The sequence below is a fragment of the Petromyzon marinus genome, chromosome 24 (assembly GCF_048934315.1).
Source record: "Petromyzon marinus isolate PM22_M1 ecotype Great Lakes invasive population chromosome 24, UKy_Petmar_22M1.pri1.0, whole genome shotgun sequence".
Classification (NCBI taxonomy): domain Eukaryota; kingdom Metazoa; phylum Chordata; class Hyperoartia; order Petromyzontiformes; family Petromyzontidae; genus Petromyzon; species Petromyzon marinus.
The window spans coordinates 16,918,425-16,943,267 of NC_133690.1; the positions used below are offsets into that span (position 1 = coordinate 16,918,425).

General features: G+C 50.7%; 1 protein-coding gene across 2 annotated transcripts in view; it reads left to right on the forward strand.

The window, feature by feature from the left end:
- Window positions 1-437: 437 nt before the first annotated feature.
- Window positions 438-24,843, forward strand: part of LOC116945634 (transient receptor potential cation channel subfamily M member 5) — a 55,221-nt gene continuing 30,815 nt past the window's right edge. Inside the window, exons 1-6 of one of the 2 annotated variants that reach the window (XM_032960135.2) lie at window positions 438-758; window positions 18,973-19,049; window positions 19,925-20,093; window positions 22,128-22,308; window positions 22,989-23,155; window positions 24,271-24,448. In XM_032960135.2, coding sequence (XP_032816026.2) covers window positions 732-758; window positions 18,973-19,049; window positions 19,925-20,093; window positions 22,128-22,308; window positions 22,989-23,155; window positions 24,271-24,448 — 799 coding nt within the window. In that variant the 5' untranslated portion in view covers window positions 438-731. The remainder of the gene's footprint in view (window positions 759-18,972; window positions 19,050-19,924; window positions 20,094-22,127; window positions 22,309-22,988; window positions 23,156-24,270; window positions 24,449-24,843) is intronic. The other variant, XM_032960134.2, reaches the window with a different exon arrangement.

Consider the following 24,843-nt stretch of genomic DNA (forward strand, 5'->3'; position numbering starts at 1 on the left):
GGGGGTAGAAAGTTGATCCAACAAGTATCCAAAAATTGTCGATCCCCCCCCCAAATATAAATGTATTTTGGAGGCATATATGCTGAGACACCCTTAATATCATGGAGTCAGTAGTATCTGCACACGGTGGGGGGGGGGACATCAATGGGAGTGACAGGCGAGGCGTCGAGAAGCCCTCGGTAGGAGCGAGAATTACACAAACTGGAAATGCAGGTTACATAGAGCAGGGCATATGGTTGAGTACACCCAACACAAGCCTTGTGCTGTGCTATGCTTCTATGTTTCCACGTCTATGCCCCCTCACCCCCCAGTCTTGCCAAATAACATCTGGTAATCCAGCAAGTTTGTGTTTAACAAACCTTAACCTCTGATGATGAGGCCCAGAAGCTCGAAACCGGTCTGGACTCCGATGAATTATCCAATTGGCTGATGAACCGAAACATTATTGCACATGTGTCTGTGTGTGCTGTTTGAAGCTCATGGGGGTTTTCCGGCCTTTCTGCTGTGATGGTGCTCGCTTTGTCATTTTCAGATTTGAATTCATAGGTTGTGTATAGGTCACCACGCCTACCCATCTCACACACAGACCGCCAGGCACTGGCTCGCTTCCCCTGTAACCACTGTGCATACCCGAGTGACACACCCACCCACAGAGTGAGCATACAGACCGGGGCGGACAGAGGCTCACGAGACGAGACTCAACCCAGAGCCGTGTGGTGGCTCAAAGAGCCATGGCGAGTCACGGCCTTCAAGACGAGGTGAGAACACGCACGCGCGTGTGTGTGTATACATAACATAGTACACATACCTGGCTATCGCTGTGTATGTTGCTAGATGCCTGTGTGCACACCGGTTTACGCGTGCGTGAGTGCGATACAACCCCGAAACGGGCCCTCCCTTAAACGAGTACCTCGTGCGGCGTGGCAACATCAGCACCGTGGAGACAAATGTGGCCGTGCGTGGTGTTTCCGGCCACACCACTTCCCTCTTGTGCCGCACCTGCCTTCACAAGGTGATCGCTGGCAGCACTCGCCCCAACGGTCTGTGTTAATGTGTGTGCGCCACGGGGGATCTGTGTTAGTGTGGTCAGCGGTGGCGTAGTGGTCTCGGCACCGCGTTACGAAACCCAGCGGACGTGGGTTCGATTCCCGGCCACGGCTAATATCAAGTGGGGGGTGCAGTATTTCTGCACCGATGCTGAGCCTCGCTTAGGTCGACTCAGACTTAAACGAGCAGCTTTGTGCTCGGTGTGTGTGTGTATCAACACCGGGGGATACAAATGCGTTCGGACGTGGTGCGTTGCTGTGCCACGCATCACCACCAACACCACCACCCCCGGTTGTGCGATGCGGCAGCCTTAATAGGTGCTCGCTAACACGAGCCTCTAAAGGAGTGGGTAGGACTGTGTGCATCGTCATTAAGATGCATTCTCCCGTCGTCGTCGCCATCGATTGGATCATCGTTTTCACCTGGCGTCGTTTATATTTTGATCGTCATCCCTTTCACCCACGTTCACGTCATTGTTCTCATCGCCTGATGTAAATTGGATTCTCGTCATCATCTGACGTCATTATCATCAATTGGACCAACACCATCATCATCATTGTCCACCTGGCGTCATTATATTCCGATGATCGTCCATTTTTGATCATAATCTTTATATCCAAATAATTGTGCACACATATCGTGTAATGCCAGAGTGTTCCATTGATCCAGGTATAGAAGAGCACCACGTGCGAGCCTCAAGACTCGTTCTGTCGTGAGAGGCACGCTGCATTGGGAAATTGGGCCAGTTGCCACATTCAATACGCGGAGTGTCCGTCTGCGGCCGTCTGGAACGCTCCTGCACATCATTGGCCGATGTCATCAATCCGTCCTCTCCCTTCCCGTTGGCTGCCATTCCACCTCCGGTCTCGTCAACTGACCAATCATCGCCACCATCATAGTCCCGTCGAGATGTCTCTTGCCCCCCAGGCCTGCTCTGATCATCCTCTCAGCAGTCGATGTGATGATGTCTCGGATGTTCCTTCATCCGTCCGCTTCTCTTCCTGTCTCTCAGTGCGCAGTGATTCCGAGTAGAATAAAACAAATACATTTCAATACTCGGATTCATGTATCGGATTCCCAGCCACGGCTACCGTCATTGGCGAATGATATCAATAACCGGCCAGAATCCGGTGTGGGGACCTCTCCCCTACGTCGACTCGGCCTCAAGCGAGTTCCTGGCGCGGTTTGTGTGTAACAGAAAAATAGCAACGCAGAGAAACAAAGGCGGCCGGGGCCGGCCAAACAACCGGAACAACTCCACCCCGTGAATTGCTGCGGCATTCACAGGCGCTTGCTCACAGCATCCGTGCCAACAGTCCACTGAAGGTCACAATAGAGGCGGTGGGTGGGGGAGGTCTCTGAACGTTCGCTTTACGTTCCAGAAATGTACAAGCGAGAAGTTGGTGGCAGTGAAGCGTTGCAATCAAGGTTATGTGTGGCTTGGTAATTTGTTGGTTGTAAGACGTACTGTACGGTAAATGACTATATATACAGGTGACCGATGTTTATCTTAAAATAATAGTACGGTACCGTATGTGGTTAAACAGACACGATAATGACGGAGTGGAAGCCAAAGGAGGGAGATTGTCTCGGAGGACAGCCAGCGCAGAGATGGAGCGTTCAGCTTCGTGTGCTGATTCGTGTGGAATTGAGAAGCCTTCATCCAGCAGTGGATTGATCATTCGCTGATGATGAGTCAGAGGGAAGCCTTAATCAAGCAGTCTGTTGATCATTAGCTGATGGTGCATAGGGAAGCCTTAATCAAGCAGGGGGCTGATTATATTAATAGCTGATGATGAGGCATAGAGAAGCATTAATCCAGCAGTGGATTGATTATTAGCTGCTTATGAGGCACAGGGAAGCCTTAGTCAAGCAGTGGGCTGATTATCGATTATAATAACAGTGATCAATGGTGTTCAGCAGCATATGTGTATGCAGGCAACCCCTGACACGGGCTGTTGGAGTTCAGTTCTTTTTGTGATTTTCCAGACATAATTGTTAAAAAGGGTGTTTTTCACTTTGACATTATTTGTTAAATATGGTGTATTCGACCTGGGAGGTATGTTGCCCGAACCGTTAATTACCCTCAACATTCAATATAAATAAATGTTCGTGTTTGTTGCCGTGTCTCCGTCATCGCTCGGTGCTTCCTTGCCGCGCCGCGTTTGTTCCGATGTCTGTGTTCAGTCTCCGGGTGCTATCGGTGACATTCACAACACCGGCTATGACTCACTCTCTTCATGGGGCACGTCGCGATGGCCCTCTCTTCACCCTCATGGACATCGTCGACTTAAGTCGGTTTGGAACATCGATGTCTCACTTAGAAGCAGTCCTCAAACTCACCAACAGGCAAATGACGTGGCGATGGTGATGCTGCTGCTGAACAAACAGCGATAACAACGCACGACTTTAATCGATAACACTGCAAAATAGGCGACGTTTTTGACAACGGCCCTTCTGCATAGCATGTAAATAGCATTCACTTTGCGAATTCATAAGCGTGTCCCTCATGGCAAGGAGAGAAAAGACGTAGTGCTAATCTTTGCCCCTTTTTACGGCAACAGTCATTGAGTTCCATTTTTTATTAGTAAGCTTCTATTACATACATGCCTGAGCATGTTCCAAGCATGTTTGGAAATCAACATCACCTTACGATTTGATAGTATCCTTCTCATCTGATACCCTGATCAGACGCCTTGGTTCAGCATTGCCAACTGCAAGTCGCTTATTTTGTAAAAGATATTAATCATTGCAATAATTTCATGTTCATAATCCGAACAATTACAACAGCCACGATCGTAATCTCTTCATATGTTTACCATCATTTTTATGATCGCATACCGTCATCATCAAATGTCTAATTCTACTAGTTTCTTAACCAACTAATGTTCTGTACAATCTAATTTGAGCGGCTCTTGGTGAACTAACACACACGTGGTTAGACGTGTTGTTGTACCGTTAACATGTTATTTTTACAACGACGCGCACCTGACGTGAGTTGTTTATCAACCTCCGTGAACACTTTAAAGGAGTCGTCCTTAAATCGGAGGAGGCTGCCGCGTGGGATTGTGGTCCGAGCGCCGAGCCGCCACCACCGAGATCCCGGGTGGGAATCCCAGAGGGCTCGGCCAAGCGTGGGGTTTTCTCACCGGGGTCTTCATGTGCAGCGAGCTGATGGTCTCTCCGACAATCGCACAAAATAAAACCGAATTTTACAATTGTGTTTGCGCTTAATCTCACCCAACTCTAATTCTGCGCGATAAACAATCCACGGAAATCATCGTCTTGTAAAAGGAGCGGGTGGGAAAGTGCTGCCACCTTGGGTGGATAAGAGGTCACTTGAATTCTCTCAGAAGTAGTTCTCTAATGTCTGCTTTTGTGAGTCGTTCTCTGGTACATGTCGGATTGCTTTGCGGGTCCCTGATTGTTTTTTTGTCGACTGACATGACGCCGATAGTGCGATCGAGGATACAATTGAGGGGAGACGTGGGAATGGCGAAAAACAGTGGGAAAGAAATTCTAATTTTAAAATCATCATTTCGGTGCTTAACATTATAACTCGGCCACGGACTGTGAACATTTGAAATTGCAGCAATAAATGAATTAAAGTAAACCTCAGGCCCCATTGGGTTCACGCTACGGAGAAGGAAAACTGTTTGTCAATATCTTTTGCAAGACGAGGCACAAACTGTATATTTTTTTAGACACGAAGATTTAAATCTTGATTTGAAGCTTTCGTGACTTCAGGAATCCATACTCTTTGGTTCTTTCGGTAACAAAGAGTTATGTTATTCCAAAGTGATCAGCAAGTGACACTGTTTTGAAAGCTGGACGAAAAGTTTGAAGAACGTCGCAAATGTTTGTGTCAATACACATGTTGAGGGTCACCGAAGGATCATTAATTAAAAAGTAAATATTCGGTGCAAAGCTGTTGGGAACAGCTGACGGGGTGGGGCACGAAGTTAGTGGAGGGATTCGGTGAAGGGCAAACGGACGGAGGAGGAGGGAGAGGGAGCGAGGAATCGGTGAGAACCTTCTGGAACCTTCTGGAAGGTTCGCGAAGGATGTAGTTGAGGAGGGTGTGGCGTGAGTATGGGCAGTTTTGGCAAAGAAGCTTTACACACAGAGTGTGTGGGAGTGTGGGTTGCTGGGGGAACGGTGGTTCAGTGGTGAGCGCGCTGCGTCCACGAACCCGGTGTCCCAGGTTCGATTCCCGCTCACGGTCGCTAACACCGGTGACGATTATCTAAAGCGGTCCTGGGCCTGCCCTAGGTCGATTCGGCCTCAAATTAGTAGCTGGTGCAGTGTGTAAACATCACCACACGGGAACCAAAGGCGACCAGGGGGGTTCTGGCCATCCCACCCCCTCGTGTGCTGTTCCGAACTTCATAGGTGTTCACTAACAGCACTTGTCCCAACAGTCTGCCGAGGATATCCGGGGGATCTTTGTCTTGTTTATGGGATAATAAAGTTCCCTTATCAGGGCGATATTTATAATGTGCTCAAAATCTTACTTTCAGGAGAACTTCTGCGTATGGTTGAACACGCTTTCTTGGATATTAATTGCGGAGCATGTGACTATGAGTCTCAAAGTAAAATGTGTTATTTTCTAAAGAATAAAGCCTCAGGACCCAAAAGGTATACTCATAGAAGATTGACACGTAACCGGGGAACAATGTTTGCAAATATTTGAAACAGAGTTGGAAATTGATCATATAAGCATTCCTATGTGTAAAATTGTAAGCCATAACTCCATTCTGTCACTCTCCTACCTCTCCCCTCTCATCTCACTCTACTCCCCTCCACGCACTCTCCTACCTCTCCCCTCTCATCTCACTCTACTCCCCTCCACGCACTGTCCTACCTCTCCCCTCTCATCTCGCTCTACTCCCCTCCAAGTACTTTCCACTCCACAGGGAACAAGCCCCTTCTGTCCAAACCCTCAAGTCAGCCTCCAGGGCTTCTCTGTTGCAAACCCCCTAATCTGGAATTCCCTCTCCTTGGCCATCAGCGCGGTTCGACTACTCAGTGGCCCTATGCAGGTCCGGCCTCGAGACGTTTGTCTTTCGCCTAGGACTGACCCAGCCGAATGTCATCAGCTGCTTCAGCAGCCGTGTTGAATCCAGCCGTGTTTGGTGGTTGTTCGCGACGCACATTGCCTGTTCATGATGCAGTGCGTTGAGATGCAGTGCCTATCAAGACGTCCTACGAATGCAAATTGTGTGGCAATTGTATGGCAGTTGTTTGTACGTTCAGTCTGTTCTCCTGTCAGTAGTTGCGTTCCTGAAGAACACTGCCTTACAGAACAATCTCGCGAGATTACATACTACGCAATGATGGGTAAAGCACAGTCCGCGATAACACGTGACAGATGTGTATGCAGGCTGAACAGAGACTGAGGCGCGTGGGTAGCATCTAGCAGCATCCAGCAGCATCCCAATGCCCTGTGTGATGCTACGCCGAGGCAGCCGTACGACTGCTTATTCCTACTCGCGCGACGTAGTACGGTTCACTCGATCGCGTTATGTACAATTCGCATTATATATAAAAAAAGTGTTCCGTCATACATTCATCGCATTATATTCAATTTGCGTTATTAAAACAACATGTGGCGTTATAGGAGAATGGGGCTGTAAGTTGTTTATGTAATGCACTGCAGCATAGTTGTGTGTGTTGGCATGGTCAATGTGAGGTTCATAGGGCATTTAATAACGTGGTAGTTTACAGCCCTTAGTCAACTCCTGCATGAAGACTCCCCCCCCACCCACACACCCTATGTCAGTCTTGGGAGGTTGTTCCACCATACTTCACCACCCAGGTTAGTGAAGCCGAAGACCGGTAAAGAACATCGCTCAGCACTCACCGGTGAATCGAACTCGGGTGTCTCCGGATTCATAGTGCAGTTGCACTATGCACTGTATCACCGCTCCACTCCCCCAAACACAGTGGCAAGTGAAAGGTTATAAACTGTTATTGCTTTTACGATTAGAAGTTTGGTCACCGGTTTGCCCACCAGCAGCAGCCCGTGGTGGCTGGACTACTTGCCGTAGAAATGTGGAACATCTGCGACGTCGAATGTACGGAAAATCACTCCACAGAGCGCACCACGGGAGGGTGTAAATTTGGGGAGAAACTGTGGTGACATGATGGTGGTGTGTAGGAGCTGTGGTGATGGTGGTGTGTAGGAGCTTTGGTGATGGTGGTGTGTAGGACCTGTGGTGATGGTGGTGTGTAGGACCTGTGGTGAGAGTGGTGTGTAGGACCTGTGGTGATGGTGGTGTGTAGGACCTGTGGTGATGGTGGTGTGTAGGAGCTGTGGTGATGGTGGTGTCTAGGAGCTGTGGTGATGGTGTGTAGGACCTGTGGTGATGGTGGTGTGTAGGAGCTGTGGTGATGGTAGTGTGTAGGACCTGTGGTGATGGTGGTGTGCAGGACCTGTGGCGATGGTGGTGTGTAGGACCTGTGGTGATGGTGGTGTGTAGGACCTGTGGTGACGGTGGTGTGTAGGACCTGTGGTGATGGTGGTGTGCAGGACCTGTGGCGATGGTGGTGTGCAGGACCTGTGGCGATGGTGGTGTGTAGGACCTGTGGTGATGGTGGTGTGCAGGACCTGTGGTGACGGTGGTGTGTAGGACCTGTGGTGATGGTGGTGTGTAGGACCTGTGGTGACAGTGGTGTGTAGGAGCTGTGGTGATGGTGGTGTGTAGGACCTGTGGTGATGGTGGTGTGTAGGAGCTGTGGTGATGGTGGTGTGTAGGACCTGTGGAGACTTTGACATCTGCCGGCGTCATCGTCCAAAATTTCCCAATTTGAAAATTACTCGCGACATTTACTCGATTGGGTAAAGTCACGTAGCCACAAATTTTATATATAGAGTCATAATTTTATATATATCGTTTGTTATATATACAACAAATTATTATATTTGCACTCAATCCACGCTTTCTCCCTCTCTCTCTTCCCGCCCCCTTTCACTGGAATAAACTTCCCCCTGCACAATAAGCAGTCATATTCTTGGTTCTTTCGGTAAAGTCACATAGAAGGGAAACACTAAAATAATAAAATAATAAAAAATAAGCAGTCACCTTCGTTCACCAAGTTTCCGCTCCTCACTCAAAGATCACTTATCGTTTCTGAGCTCACCCCACGACCCCCTTAATCTCCCTCGCATAACCGCCACGGTTACTTTTCCCCCTTCATATTCTCATTGTGTGGCTTTCACTCATTTTCAATACAATCAATCAATTCATCGCCATTTACCGTCATCAATTTCACTTTCACCCAAATTCCGCATCATCGCAAATTTGCCCCCCATTGCTTCCTCTCATCTATTTCATTCGCCTGATCTCCACCATCACATTCGCATGTATCGTTGTTAAGTATGTGTAATGCGCTTTGGTTTAATGCGCTATAGAAATTCAATGAAGATAAGATGAGATTAACTATAACACTTAATGCTTAAATAGAAGGATGCCACCGAGGTGCAATGGTGAGCAGGGCACTGGGACTTGCAATCCAGAGGTCGGCGGTTCGATTCCATGTCGGGGGGTGCAGCAGTCGAAACAATTGAGCGGGGTTCCTCCATCCCCTCCTGGCGCCTCTGTTCACGCCGCGGTATAAAGGGGATCCAACAACGATCAATTTGTAGGTCGCATGTAGCCCGGTAAGGTGTGGGCACCTCTAGAGGGCCTTCCTAGAGCAGTGGTTCCAAACCTGCGGTCTGTGGACCGCTGGTGGAGTCTGCAAGGCCGTGGGAAGCGTTCCGCCAAACTGTGGCTGATACGTCGTTTTTTTTCTTCCAAAACATCACGTGTTTCTGACCACATCGTGGTCCCACAAATAGTTTCTTTGAGAGTTAAATCAGAATCTTTATTTATCCTGGAGGAATCCGATGGGCGAATAAGATCTTATTCACAGATGTCCAGTAGGCGCGGGTCAGCCAGCTGCACCAAAGAGTGACCCGCGGCCCCAAACGGGTTCAGGGAGCTATAAACCATCGTCGCGCGAACTCCCCCGGTCATCCTCGCAGCAGCAGCAGCAGCGTCAGCGGCTTTTGGCTGGACATCGAACAAAAGACAGCGGTCACCGCATCATCATCGCGCGGCGCTTTCAGATGCGCTTCTGCGGCCGCTGGAGCGCCCTTCCTTCCGATGTTAGGAAGTTTCTGGGAGCTGTGCACTTAAAAAAAAAGATTAGATTGAAAACTCGCTTCTTTAGAACTGCCTTTTTTGTGTTCAGTTTGTCGTCCTGCCGCCGAACCTCCGATTAGCGCGGTTGGCTACAAAAGAGGTCCAACCTACACACGAGCATGCAAAATTGCACGCTCACGTCGGCGGTGGTGTGAGCGAGCAAATTGCGGGCCCGCGCCTCTACCTTCTTAACACCCGGTAATCTATCTCCATGGCGGGACACGCACGAGGTCGGTATGCCGACGAGCATCTGCACCACCCAGTGCTTTGTATTCTTGCTCTCTAGCGCGTCACCTGCCCAACGGCAGACGACGCATGGCCCCACGCTGACCGGGCGGGCCGTTGTGGGTTGGGTCAGATTCAAGAATGCAACCTGCGGTGCATTCTCATTATTATTATTACCGCACAACCAGACGTCGTAGTCAGGGAGTTGGCCGCTCTCGTCCGAAAGGAAGCTGTGTCACTTGGGCTTTAATTCGACGGAGTGATGAACGCGGCGCCGAGAGCGACGGGGATATTTTTTTATTTATTGCGCGTCGTGAAGAAACGCGGCGAAAGTGTGATTCGCCTCGTGCTCTGCGAGCATTCCTCGCCGCCTCTGTCCACCTCGCTGCCGCCCCTTACACTGCCTGAGAGAATGCCGAGTGGTGTTTATGTTATGTTGCGTTGAGCGTACGTACATATGTGCGTCGAGGTTCTTTTGCACCGTACGTAGCCAGCCGTGCTAATCGGTTGTTCTCTGACACGGAGTGATACACTTGCGAGCTTTTGAGTTTGAATTGAAATTTAATGACCCCCCACCCCCCCAAAAAAAAATGTAGAAAACTTTTTGAGAGTGGGGGTGGATGCGGGGGGGGGTGAGAGCTGTGTCTGGGAAAGGTCAAATGCCTTTAGTGTTCAGAAGTCTCTTGAGTTTGCGCCGGTGTGTGAACGCGAACCGGTCCGTGGTTTGTAGATGCGCTTCGCTCAGGATTTCTGTGAAATTTATTGTATACTGTCTAATATCCGATTTGATTAGAAAGGGCGCTGAAGTGGATCATGTTATTATATGTGCTCATCAGTACATTTCATGCCTTTTATGTTAACGGTAAAGTGCAGATAAACGCGGATAATCGGATTAATTGTATGCCACTTATGCTGTGCAAAGATCTAATAGGATAGATAATTCCAGAGTAGTTATTTTGTGTTAACTTCTGAGGTTGTTCTCCGACACGGAGTGATGCACTGCGAGCTTTGAGTTGTGAACGGAGTTGTCCTGGTCCACGAAAAATAAAAATAAACCGTGGAAATAATTCATTCAATGCAGAAACTTCTTGAAAAATAGTCGTGGAATTCGGACGAGACTTTTATTTGTTCGTACGCCAATTGTAATTACCGGGGGGGGGGGGGGGAAGAGAGGGAGCGCAGCCGAGAGAGAGCACCTACACGTCTGGAGATGTGAACGGTGACATCTGCTCGTTGTGCAGGTGCTTGGGGCGGATTGTTGCATCGCAGGACAGACAGTGCCGGAGTAAGCTAGTGCGGGGCCTGTAGCATATGTCATGAAGGGGACCTAAATATAAAAAAATATTAAAACACACATTTTTTACTTGCATAGTAAAGTAATTGTATTTTTTAAATTTGCTCCACAGCCAGATAATACGACACATCGCTAACCTTAAACACCCAGTCGTTCATAAAAGTTAAAGGCTATAGTAATAGAGCAAGTGCAGAACCACTGAACCGGAATTGATAGCTTGAGAGCGTTTAGCGCGGGGCCCTTGAAAATGCGGGGCCCGTAGCTCCTGCACGTGTAGTAGCTACTGCACGTGGTGTAGCTCCTGCACGTGTAGTAGCTACTGCACGTGTAGTAGCTACTGCACGTCGTGTAGCTCCTGCACGTGGTGTAGCTCCTGCACGTGTAGTAGCTACTGCACGTGTAGTAGCTACTGCACGTCGTGTAGCTACTGCACGTCGTGTAGCTACTGCACGTCGTGTAGCTACTACACGTGCAGTAGCTACTGCACGTCGTGTAGCTACTGCACGTCGTGTAGCTACTGCACGTGGTGTAGCTACTGCACGCGGTGTAGCAGCTACTGCACGTGCAGTAGCTACTACACGTGCAGTAGCTACTACACGTGCAGTAGCTACTACACGTGCAGTAGCTACTACACGTGCAGTAGCTACTACACGTGCAGTAGCTACTTATGTAGCTACATATGTAACTGGGATCATCCGGCACAGAGGACTGCGAGGGAAATTGTAATGGCTTCGGGAGACCTTGATCCAGCAGTTCGTTTGATCGTGGCCAATGTTTGTTCCCGTGGTGCACTTCGCTGGTGCTTTTGCGAAGCAAGTTCCCACGAGGCCCACCCTCCAGGAACGAAGCCAACTTTAGTGCCGACTGCAGGTCCCAGCTTGAGCTGCTGCTGCTGCAGCTCGTTTGGCGTGAAAGCATCGAGAAAAACGATAGCTCCAGGATAAATTAACAATCATTCTGGGTTCGTGCCACACATGTGTCCCCATCAATAGATTAGACCTCATGGGCCAACATAATGTCAACATTCTCGCCTCCAAACCTTCGGTATCGTAGCCAGGAAGGTTATTTCGACTAACTGGAAGAACCATGAACCACACACCTGGAAACAAAGGTACAGTGCGCTTACGGCGCGTTATGGAACACCTGAGCCATAAGCTCAAGGGAACGGAGGGGGAATTCGAGGCCAGATCGCACCCCACCCCCACCCCCCCCTCATACAACACCTCAAATAAATTAGCAGGATGTAGGGTCGGGGGACAGGGACCGAGGGTCAGGGGGCATGACCACTGCGAATTAGACGGGAGCCGGAATCGGAGGGGCGCAAAAAACAAATCTCGTTTAGTTCGCCTCACGTGGTTTTGTTTCTTCTCTCCCTGATGTCAGCTGTGTTGGGTTGTGTCCCCCTTTCCCCCACTTGTCACCCCCCTTGATAAAGAGTCAACCTTTCCCCTTTCGGTGAGACCCCCCCCCCCCCCCCCCGTATGGTTTTGGGCAGCGAGCCCGTTCCACATCTTTCTACATCCCCTGCTTTTCACCCCCGGTTTGGATTGTGTTGAGAGTGCGTCCCCGGTAGGGCCTGCACGCCACCGCCTCCCCGCAGGCCTCAAAAGTTACTCGGAGCTTTGCGAGTGCCGTCCACCCACGGCTGACCCGTCCATCCAACGAACTCGCGAGCGGTGGCTGAGACGGCGCTGACAGGCGACGCTCGTCCAAATATTTCCCCGCAGGTCCCCGCTGGTCCCCGCTTCGGTCTCTCGCTCTGCGAAGCCCCCTCCCCCCCCCGCGGACGAAGGGAAACCGCCCACCGTTATGGGAGTCTCTCCCATCTCGACGGGGTTTTTTCACTCGCGACGACGGGAGTTGAATTGTGCCGTTGAGAATCGATTATTTATCAAAGAAGACTCGGCGGGTATTATTAATATTACTACTCTGCTTTATTAATTATCCATGCAATTGGGGGGGGGGGGGTGATGCAGCTATAAAACCGGTGACTTGAGTTTGATTCCCGGCCGCTGCTGATTTCAGTGGCGAGTGACACTGAACTTAAACTTCTTTTGCACCATATGTAGCTAATCGGAGGTGATCACTGGCTGTGGCCAGGTGGTGGATTGACGAAAAGGTTTGCGCATATACGTATACAAAACACGTCCTTAAAATACATGTATAAAGCGCCTTAACAACGGGACAGCGTATGAATGTGATGGTGGAGATGATGTGAATGAAATCGATGAAAGGAAGCAATGGGTGGCGAAGATGCGTGCATGCGGTGAGAGTGAAATTGTTCACAATGATGATGAATGGATTGAATGAAATGGGGTAAATGTGTGAGAGCCATATAAGGAGAATATGAAGAGGGAACAGTAACGATGGTGGCACCGAGAGGGAGGTCAAGGGGTCAGGTGGTGAGCTCGGGAACAATGAGTGTGAGCTTTGAGTGCGGAGACCAAACTTCGTGTGTGAATGTGACCGCTCAATGTGGAGGGGGAAGTTCGTTCCAGTGAAGGGGGCGGGCGAGAAGATAGACAGAGAGAGAGAGAGCGTGGATCTTGAGTACACGGGGAAGGAGGAACAGGGAGAGAGAGCGTGAATCTTGAGCACACGGGGAAGGAGGAACACGGAGAGAGAGCGAAGGTAGCGGGCGAGAAAACGACGTAGAAAGATACAAGCGTCACGTAACATGTACTAAACATATACATAACATATACTAAACATATACATAACATATACTAAACATATACATAATATATACTCAACATATACTCAACGTATACATAACATATACTCAACGTATACATAACATATACTCAACGTATACATAACATATACTCAACGTATACATAACATATACAAAACGTATCGTGTTGTAAGGAGAAACACAGCTGTATTTTATTATTTTAAGGGCAAAAATGAGCGAGTCATTTGTATGAAAAGGGCTGTCGCGTCGTATTTTTAGACATCTGTAGGTCCGTGGCTTCTCCCCCTTATCTGCCGTGTTGCCCCCATTTTTTGTTCTTGTTGTTTGGAACCTTGAGAGGTGGTGATCTTGTTTGTAAGTACGACACACACGTGCTGATAAAGACAAAGATCCCCCATATAGCCTGTAACAGACTGTAGGGGCAAGTGCTGTTAGCAATCACCTATGAAGGCCGGAACGGTACACGAGGGGGTGGGTGGCCAGCACCACGCCCGACCGCCTTTGTCTCCCTAGTGGCGATGTTTACACACCGCACCAGGTACTCATTTGAGGCTGAGTCGACCTAGGGGAGGCCCGGGACCGGTTCAGATAATCATCACTGGGTGTTGGCCGTGAGCGGGAATTGAACCCGGATCGCCAGGTTCATAGCGCAGCGCGCTAACCACGACACTACCGCTCCCCACGTGCTGACAAAGATCCCCCATATAGATTTAAAGCTTTCGTAACTGCTAGGATCCATACTCTTTGGTTCTATTGGGTAAAGTCACGTAGGTAAAAATAAAATAACAAAAAATCACGACGTTTCGGCCACAACACAAGCTGGAGTGAAAAAAGCCACGCTTAGATCACGACCTTTAAGCTGTGTGAGAAGAAAACAAAGCGCCTTGACAAAGGAATTAGCATATAATTTAGCATTGAAATGGCTCATTGAAATAGCTAAGTTAAAGTATACACATCCGCAGAGGCACCCCTTGACAAAGGAATTAGCATAGAATTTAGCATTGAAATAGCTGAGTGATTAGCTTGTAACTGGTCACAGAAATAGCTATGTTAAAGTCAGAGCATATACATTCACCGAGGCACCTTGTACAAATCAAACAGGAGAATTTTAGCGAAACACAACCACGCTCAGACCGCGGACCTTTAAACTGTGTGCGAGCAAACAAGGTGTCCTGACAAAGAAATTAGCATAAAAATTAGCAAATAACAAAAAATCACAATGCTAAATTCTATGCTAATTCCTTTGTCAAGGGGTGCCTCTGCGGATGTGTATACTTTAACTTAGCTATTTCAATGATCCATTTCAATGCTAAATTATATGCTAATTCCTTTGTCAAGGCGCTTTGTTTTCTTCTCACACAGCTTAAAGGTCGTGATCTAAGCATGGCTTTTTTCACTCCAGCGCTGTCCTCCAGACAGTCTCGTCCCTTCACCTGATGAAGGCCGCTTGTGTTGTGGCCGAAACGTCGTGATTTTTTGTTATTTTATTTTTACCTACGTGACTTTACCCAATAGAACCAAAGAGTATCCCCCATATAGCCTTAACAGACTGTCGGGGCAAGTGCTGTTAGCGAGCACACACAGGTGCTGACACACACAGGTGCTGACACACACACGTGCTGACACACAGGTGCTGACACACAGGTGCTGACACACAGGTGCTGACACACAGGTGCTGACACACAGGTGCTGACACACAGGTGCTGACACACAGGTGCTGACACACAGGTGCTGACACACAGGTGCTGACACACAGGTGCTGACACACAGGTAGGTGCTGGTTGCATGGTAACCGGTGTTGTTGGATAATAACGGGCATGGGTGGAGAGAGAGAGAGAGAGGAGTGGACAAAGTAGACCGGACAATGAATCCCCACGCCCATGACACCTGACTCCCTGGCGCTGTCCGCGTGTGTGTCCGTGTGTCGTGTGTGTAGTGAATGTGTGTATGTGTGTCCGTGTGTCGTGTGTGTAGTGAATGTAGGTGTGTGTAGTGAATGTGTGTAGGTGTGTGTATGTCCGTGTGTAGTGAATGTGTGTAGGTGTGTGTGTGTACTTGTTGGCACAGTAGGGGGCACAGGTGGTGCATCGGCCAGTCATCTCAGTCAGTCGATCCGTGGAACCTGCTGGGTCTGTCCCGTGATCTATTGGCAGTGTGCGTTCGACACTTCACGTGGCCTGAACGTGCACCTAGCCTGGCACACGCATCGTGCTGACGTCACCGCCACTTAGTGGTGATTGGCGGTTGTTCTTGTTGTGTGCTCAGCGGTAAAGTGGAGGGGCAAATCATTTTACTGTAAGCCCAGGTAACGAGGTGTGTGTGTGTGTCTGTGTGTCTAACAAGGTGTGTGTGTGTGTAACAAGGTGTGTGTGTGTGTAACAAGGTGTGTGTGTGTAACAAGGTGTGTGTCTGTGTGTCTAACAAGGTGTGTGTGTGTGTAACAAGGTGTGTGCGTGTCAAACAAGGTGGGCAGCGGTAGTGTAGCGGTTAGCGCGCTGCGCTATGAACCCGGCGACACGGGTTCGATTCCCGTTCACGGCCAACACACCCAGTGACGATTATGCTCGCTAACAGCACTTGCCCCTACAGTCTGTTAAGGCTATACGGGGGGTCTTTGTCTTTGTGTAACAAGCTGTGTGTGTGTCACAAAGCTGAGCGTGGGTGGAGGGACCGGCTTTACCGGCCAGATCAGATTTGTGTGTTTTTTCTCTGTCCTCCACACACACCGGGCGCATGCCGCACCCAAAGATTTTGCTCGAAGCGGAATTTTGCATCGCGGCAGCGTTTGGCTGCGTGCGCCAGGGGTCGACCCGTATCGCCCCTGCAGCGCCAAACGCCGCAGGGGCGACGTGTCAAGACAAATTAAGACGACGAATTCTGTTGCTGGCATCCACGTTCTATGCCGCGCGGTTGCCGACCGCCGTGCTCTGCCCCCCCCCGCAACGCCCCAAAATAGCCGAGGCAGCCCCGCTCCAAGGTGCGATCGATCGGAGGTCGCGTTCCTGGCGACGAGCGAAAGGGGCCTGGCGTAAAGGTGCGCAGAGAAGGACGAGGAGACGCGATGACAGATCATGCGGCGTGGCGGTGGGACACCGTGCGGATGATTGACACCGTGCGGATGATTGTCACAGTGCGGATGATTGACACCGTGCGGATGATTGTCACAGTGCGGATGATTGTCACAGTGCGGATGATTGACACCGTGCGGATGATTGACACCGTGCGGATGATTGTCACAGTGCGGATGATTGACACCGTGCGGATGATTGACACCGTGCGGATGATTGTCACAGTGCGGATGATTGACACCGTGCGGATGATTGTCACAGTGCGGACGATTGTCACAGTGCGGATGATTGACACCGTGCGGATGATTGACACTGTGCGGATGATTGACACCGTGCGGATGATTGACACCGTGCGGATGATTGTCACAGTGCGGATGATTGTCACAGTGCGGATGATTGACACCGTGCGGATGATTGTCACAGTGCGGATGATTGACACCGTGCGGATGATTGTCACAGTGCGGATGATTGACACCGTGCGGATGATTGTCACAGTGCGGATGATTGACACCGTGCGGATGATTGTCACAGTGCGGACGATTGTCACAGTGCGGATGATTGACACCGTGCGGATGATTGACACTGTGCGGATGATTGACACCGTGCGGATGATTGACACCGTGCGGATGATTGTCACAGTGCGGATGATTGTCACAGTGCGGATGATTGACACCGTGCGGATGATTGTCACAGTGCGAATGATTGACACCGTGCGGATGATTGTCACAGTGCGGATGATTGACACCGTGCGGATGATTGTCACAGTGCGGATGATTGACATCGTGCGGATGATTGTCAATCTGCATATTCCGTGACCGCAAAGTCACCGTTTGTTGCTGTGTTCAGCCCCTCCACCACACACCGCCTCCTTGCAGTTTGCGTGGGTCCAGTTTTTGGCTTGACTTTGGCACTTCAGCAATGATGATTTTAGATAATAAAAATTTAGCGGCCGTTTGTCAATTCACCCCACGCGCTTTGTCAGTCGGAGCCAGTCGTGCAGGTTGGTGAAAGTTGGACCCGGTGGGGGGGGGGCGGGGAGGACCATTTCGGATATCACTCAAGCCGGGTGACACCGCTGCGGCAAGGAATCAAATTCACGTGGCTGGTTTCATAGCCCAGTGCCCGAGCCAGTGACGCTCCCGCTCTCGCCCACGGTATGTACGTGCGAACGATGTTGAACGTCTCTCGCACCGCACGCAGCCAACCGTGCTAATCGGAGGTGCTTTGCTTGCCAATAAATAGCTTTTGACCCGCTTAGAAGAGTCTCTTTGACGTTCAACATTAACGGGGAGCGCACAACCACTTTCTTTTTGCGTGCGAACCTTTAGCACGTGACACTACTGGTTATCATGAGCGCGGTTGTGGCGAAATTAGTGCGGGATGAATGAGCCAGGCGTACGCTGGGGTTCCCACGTCCGCGTGTTACGCAACGCGAACAACGAACACCGGCCGCCCAGAAGCAAATTTACGCGCGGACCTGGCATGAGGCCGTCTCCGGGGTTTGCGAAGGCAAAGGTGGAGTCCTGCAATGTCTCGCCCACGCCACTGCTGGCACGGGGGCCCTCCACAAGAGGGAAAGGAGGGGCTCTCCAGAGGTTATTTTGGCCTACTCTTCCACGCTGGTCAGACGTCTTGAAAGAGGTGGGGGCGTACCCACACTTTCGCCCACCACAGGTGACCGAACGATTCACGTGCTCTACCCATTCGTACTTCTGGGTGGGCAGATGTGGGGGGGGGTTAACAAGCGTGCACCGTTGTGTGGTTCTACTGCAGTGGTTTTCACTGCAAGGCCCGTGGGCAACTGGCGGCCCTTGGTAGCCTTTAGTGCGGCCCCTGACGTGCGGCCCCTGACAATACACAACACGTGACAAGACCCCCCCCCCCATCATCATCATCGTGCTGCTGCTGTCAAACCCCCAATGGCTTCATATGTGTGGCGGCCCTCGCAGCGATGAGAGGGGAGACAAGGAGTGAAGAACGCTGCTCGACCGAATGGCAGGCGCGGAATAAACGTTGAATGGTCTAACCGGCGACCTCTCGACCGCAAGTCCAGTGTGCTGACCACTAACAACCACGGCAGCATCCCAACACCAACCCCCCCCTCTAGGTTGACTCAGCCTAAAAACGAGAGGCAGGTGCAGTCATGGAGCTATGCACCTTTAATTCATCGAGATTGAAAACTCGTTTATTAATAACTGCTTTTGTGTGTGTTTAGTTTGTTGTATTTCCCCCGCATCTCGGATTAGCGCGGTTGGATACGTACTGCGCGAAACAAGTTCAATGTAGTACATCCGTTAATTCATAAGTGGCCGGAGCGTGCATTGTGGTGGCAGCGGTGGCGGCATTGGTCATTGCGGGCGCGGCCAGCCTGCCGCGTACGCGCGTGCCGTGCCGACCCTAACGGGGTGCTTGCTCACGGAACTTGATGCCGACTCCGCTGCTTGTGTGCCGCAGGGCTGGATCGGGAGGAACATTCGGATTCCCGTGTGCAGCGCGTACGTTGCTGACATTGAGCTGGCACACAATGGGCGGTGAGTAGGAGCACGGTCTCGAGATCGGCGCCGGTGGTGATGGGGACGGTGATGATGATGTTGCTTACGACGATGTTGATCTATTGCTTCTGTTGATGATGACCTTCGTGAGGATGATGATCGTGGCGGTGGTAGTGATAGTGGTGGTCTTGGTGGGCTGATGGTGATGATGATGCTCTTACTTCTGCTACGGTAATGAAGATGATGGGCAATCGTGGTGAATATAGTGGTGGGATGATGATGATGATGGAGACTAGTTTCTGTTGATGATCATCGTGGGGAGACAAAGGCGGCCGGGCAAGGTGCTGGCCACCCATCCTCTCATGTCCCGTGTTGTCCTTCACAGGTGCTATTCGCTGACAGCACTTGCCCCAACAGTCTATGAAGGCTATAGGGGAGATCTTAATCGTTGTATAACTACCGCTGCTCATGCTGCTTATGATGATGTTGGTAGTGCTCTGCGTTATTTTAATCCTGCTGTTGCTGCTGTAATGTCAGGGATGCTGGTACTGCTGTTGCTGCTGCAGTTTCTGATGATTAATTGGAGGTGGCACCTTCCCTCCTGCTGTCCCGATATGCTAGAATCGCCTTCCCCCTTGCTGCCCGTTCCGGGTTTGACAAAAATGCGGACGAATATCACGCAAGAGGGTGTTGTCCTGAAAAGTCGATGACAGCAATCATGAAGATTACAAAGATGATGCTGATGATGACTGTGTTTATGACCATGTTGATGATGATGATGATGATAACAACGATGATGACACCGATGATGACTATGATGATGATGATGACGATCATGACGCTGATGATGATGACGATCATGACGCTGATGATGACGATGAATTGGGACACTGGTGGTGGTATCCTTGTTGCAGGGCGACATGTCAGTGTGGCTCCTCCATGGCTCTGCACACTCACTTGGCGCAGCAGAACAACACTCACCCCGACGACACCGTGTGGAACCCCGACTTGCACACCAGCGACGAGCCTACGGATGCCTACGGCGACTTCATCTGCCAGGGTCTGGGCAAGTCCCAGCGCAAGGTGCCACCATGTGCCACGGAGACGACACGGAACGCCGCCTCAAGCGCCTCCACGCACTCTCCTACCTCTCCCCTCTCATCTCACTCCACTCCCCTCCACGCACTCTCCTACCTCTCCCCTCACTCTACTCCCCTCCACGTACTCTCCTACCTCTCCCCTCTCATCTCACTCTACTCCCCTCCACGCACTCTCCCACCTCTCCCCTCTCATCTCACTCTACTCCGCTCCACGCACTCTCCTACCTCTCCCCTCTCATCTCACTCTACTCCCCACCACACAATGTATTGAATTGTGTAACATCTCTGTCGAGTGTCACTGTCATCATGGTCAGTGGAAAGCCCATGTCGCTGTCCACTTTCAACGGGACTACGTTATCCACCAGTGACTAGGTGCCGCTACATTTACCACGATGTGTTTGAGAGTCGCACCCCGGAATCGTGACAAATCACCGATGAACTCTGCGGAGGTGAAAGTTGTTCCCCAACTGATAGACAGAAATCGTTGATGAGTGAACAGGAACCCAGTGTCAACTGAGGTCTTTCTTTTGTAGGGAGACGTGGGTAAATATTACTACACCCTAAAACAAATGTATACTTTAAGCAAACGAACCTGGATCACTCAAATACTCACATAAAGCGAGATGGGGGTTGGCGCATTGAGCTCTGGCTGCGCTATGAACCCGTGCGAGCCGAGTTCGAGTCCCGGCCACAGCTAACATCGGTGGCGCGTGATGCCTGAACCGGACGCTGACCAACCATTTTGTTTTGCCCAGTTTGAAACACTTTCACACGAAGGGTTGAAAGCGTTTATGCGTAGGCCCTGTCCGTCTGTCGGTAGCGGAGTGCATATCTGTTAACCCCTTATCAGAGCCCGACCTAATTACAGACCAATTCAGACCTTATTGGTCCCCCCGTGTCCTTATATAATTCAGCGTTCATCCTACAAAGTCCCATCACAAGGGAGAAACACAAACAAATAGACATAAACAGGTTTATGTATTAATTTTGATTATTGATGGCCATGATGCCACTCATCTTGCATGCTGATAATGTCCCATTATTTTTTTTATTTGGCCATATACATTTTTTTGCCCGTATTGAAACGGCTGTACACCGTATGGACCTGAACTCAATTTCCCTGTACAAGAATATGGGGTAAACCATGTGGGTTGACATGGTATGGGAGTGGGGCGGTGGGCGGGGGTGGGGACGTGGCGTGAGGACGAATCTCGTAAAGTTGACCCATTGTGAACGGGACTTTAGCGTGAGGTTTGTATTGCTGTCCGGGATCTACCCTGAATTGAAAGGCGGCTGAATTGATCAAAGGGTTGCCTAAAAGTGGGAGACGCAAACAACTCGAGGGGAAAAAAGGGCGACTTGCAAATAATACGCCAACACGTTTTGCCCCGACAGTTTTTCTATCGGCGTCCATGCTGGCAACGAGAACTGGGATGATGGAGGAGATGAATCACCTTGAGATTATAATCGACTACTGTTGTCATGGTCCATTACTTGGGCCACTTAAAAAATGGCGGCTGCGCCACCATCCTGCCTCCTGAAGGTGGGAAACCCCCACAGAAGCCACGCCCAGCGTGACGCGACTGCCGATGACATCACCAAACCCCGCCCATCACCTCCCATACAGCGGCAGATTTGATTTTTTTCCGCCGGAACTATTTTCGCACCATTCGATGAGTCGAGCGATTTGTTGACGAATCGATGACCTAACCCTTTCCCCTTCTGATGACATATATGTACGTATGTCATCGGAAGGGGGCAGTCGTGTCTCTACAGTTCCCCTGGGGCGAGTAACAATGTCTTTAAAAACAACGCCGCTACGTCTCCCTAAATAAAATGACCGCTGAACCGCTTGCACGTTCTGAGATTCGGAGGTGAACGTCTCAGAACGGGAAAGGGTTAAACAGTCGGAGAGCCCAGCTCTACTGCTAATTTAATACTTCTGAAGATGATTTTGTTATATATATGAAACAAAAAAAAATGCGCGTATGCGAACTCACGTTTTCCCTGCCACCAGTACGCGCGGGTGTCATACAAGACGAGCGCGGACCTGCTGTACAACGTGCTCACACGCACCTGGGGGCTGCGCACGCCCAACCTGGTGATGTCTGTCGTGGGCGGGGAGGCCAACTTCCAGCTGAAGCCGTGGGTGCGTGATGTCCTGCGCACGGGCCTCATGCGCGCCGTGCAGAGCACAGGTTGGTGTGGCGCGATGCGGCGTGGCGCAGAGCGCGTGCGGTGCGAACTTGCGTGTGTGTTGTCGCTAGCCCATCCTACTGCTACTCCCTGCTCCTACCCCCAAGCTGCGACGAGGCCGACCGCCAACCCCTATCACCACTCCTACCCCTATCACTACACCTATCACTACACCTATCACTACACCAACCTCTATCACTACCCCTATCACTACACCAACCTCTATCACTACCCCTATCACTACACCTATCACTACACCTATCACTACACCAACCTCTATCACTACCCCTATCACTACACCTATCACGACACCAACCTCTATCACCACCCCTATCACTACACCAACCTCTATCACTACCCCTATCACTACACCTATCACTACCCCTACCCTCACCCCTCCTTAACCACTCCCACCTGTCCCTCTAACTGCGACCATAACTACACCACCACATTTAGCACCGTACAGAGCCAACCGTGCTAATCGGAGGTGCGGGGGAAGGACAACAAACTAAACACAAAAGGCAGTTCTAAAGAAATGAGTTTTCAATGTTCGCGACGATGCGGTGTGTGCGCCACACAGCGACGCGTCACTCCCTGCCTCCCTCTCCGCTGCCTCCTTGCCCCCCCCCCCCCGTCGTCTCCGCTCTCTCTCCACTCTCTCCTCTTCCCGTGCTCTCCCAAGGCGCGTGGCTCATCACGGGCGGCCTGCACACGGGCGTCATGCGCCACATCGGCGAGGCGGTGAGCGAGCACTCGATGGCTCGCACGCCCGCCGAGCACAAGGTGGTGGCCATCGGCATCGTGCCGTGGGGGCAGCTCGCCGGGCGCAAGGCGCTGCTCAACAAGCGGGTGAGCGCCGACACGCCCACGCCCGGCCACGTCGCTTCCCGAACCGATCCAAAAAAAACAAAACTACAATCGACTCTCGATTATCCGCGTGCGGTTTATCCGATTTGCGGATTGACCGCGCAGCTGAGATTTTGACATGAATGAATAACTCGTGGATTTTTCCCTTAAGCCCAAAATAATCATCTAAAAACAGTATCGCATTGTTATTCTTGGAAATGTTTATTACACGTCACGTGCTTAAATCGAACAAATATGTTGCTCCAGTTAATCCGAAATGCACGCGATCACCTCTACAGTACAGTAGTTGCATATCTTTACAATAGTGAGCGGAGTTTGATTGATGTTGATTGCCGTGGCTCTGCTTTCCATTTCGTGGGCCAAGTCTTCTGCACAGGAGCAGGAAAGTGTTATCTCTGAGCACGCACATCGATCGTTGGTTTTTGGCATAGCGATCCGTGGATAATCGAGAGTACTGTATTTTTACTTTACCAGGTAAGGCCCACTGAGCTGTTCTAGCTCTTTTTCAGAAGCGACCTGGCCCATCATAATTGGTAGCTCGACGAAGTGGCTTACCATCACGTGGAATTAACCGCAGCCTAAAAACTCTGAACACACGTTGATTCTAAATGTGGAGGAAAAAAGCGGAGTTTCCACGTTGACCATGGGGAGAGAGAGAGGGAGGGAGAGAGGGAGAAATGCAAACTCCAAATATACAGCAGCAGGCATTGTCAGGGTCGGGATCGAACTCACGACCTCTTGCATACCAGGCGAGGCCGTTAACATCTCCTAGCCACCGCGGTGCCTATCGATCGGGGCTGGGCCGAGCTCTCGGTGACCCCCAGCGAGAGATGCGAGTCTTAAAATGACCGAGGAGCCATGAGATGGAGCAGCGCAGGGCCGGGTTGTTCGGGGCGCTTAAGCAGCCAGTTCACTCACTCTACCCGCACAGGGAATGCTGCCGCTGGGGGGGGGGTTACCCTTCGAATGTTCGAGATGAGATGCGTGACCTTAGGGGCCCAGAGCTGCCGAGGAATTTAAGCAAGCGCTATGCAAATGCAAAAGGAAAGTATTATTATATATCGTGTGGTGCTGTACTGTCCTCTGCTTTCGCCTAGGGTCTCAGGAAGGAGTACACGGTGCCAGGCTGGGAGCGGCCCCTGCTGCCGCTCGACAAGAACCACTCGCACTTCCTGCTCGTGGACGATGGCACCACGGGTCAGCGGTCGACGCACGTGCACATGCTGCGCGTGCATCTTGAGCGGTTCATCGCCAAGCAGAAGACGATGCACGGTGGTGAGTAGTGCACCCGCGGGTGTGAGTGGGGGGAGGTGGCTGACAACTCCAAAACGTGCCCCACGGAACTTTGTGCTGCCCAAAAAACACATTAGAAGGCATCTCGGAATAGGTTTTACCCTTTTAACTGGCACAAAAACTGACACCTTTATTCAAGGCATCATGTTTGCAATAACCACAACACAAGCGGTCAAAATGCAAACAAAAAAGACAACTCTGATAATAATATGCACTGTCCTTGAATTTGATTGGTCCACACCCGAGTTAAAAGGGTAAAACCTATTCCTCTATCTTGTTACTGGCAAAGGAGGTCTCATAATGTAAATGCTCACCCCGAGCCCTCAATACTCTGATAGTGCGCTGTTTTTGAGTTGTACGCCTTTTGGCGTCTTCTG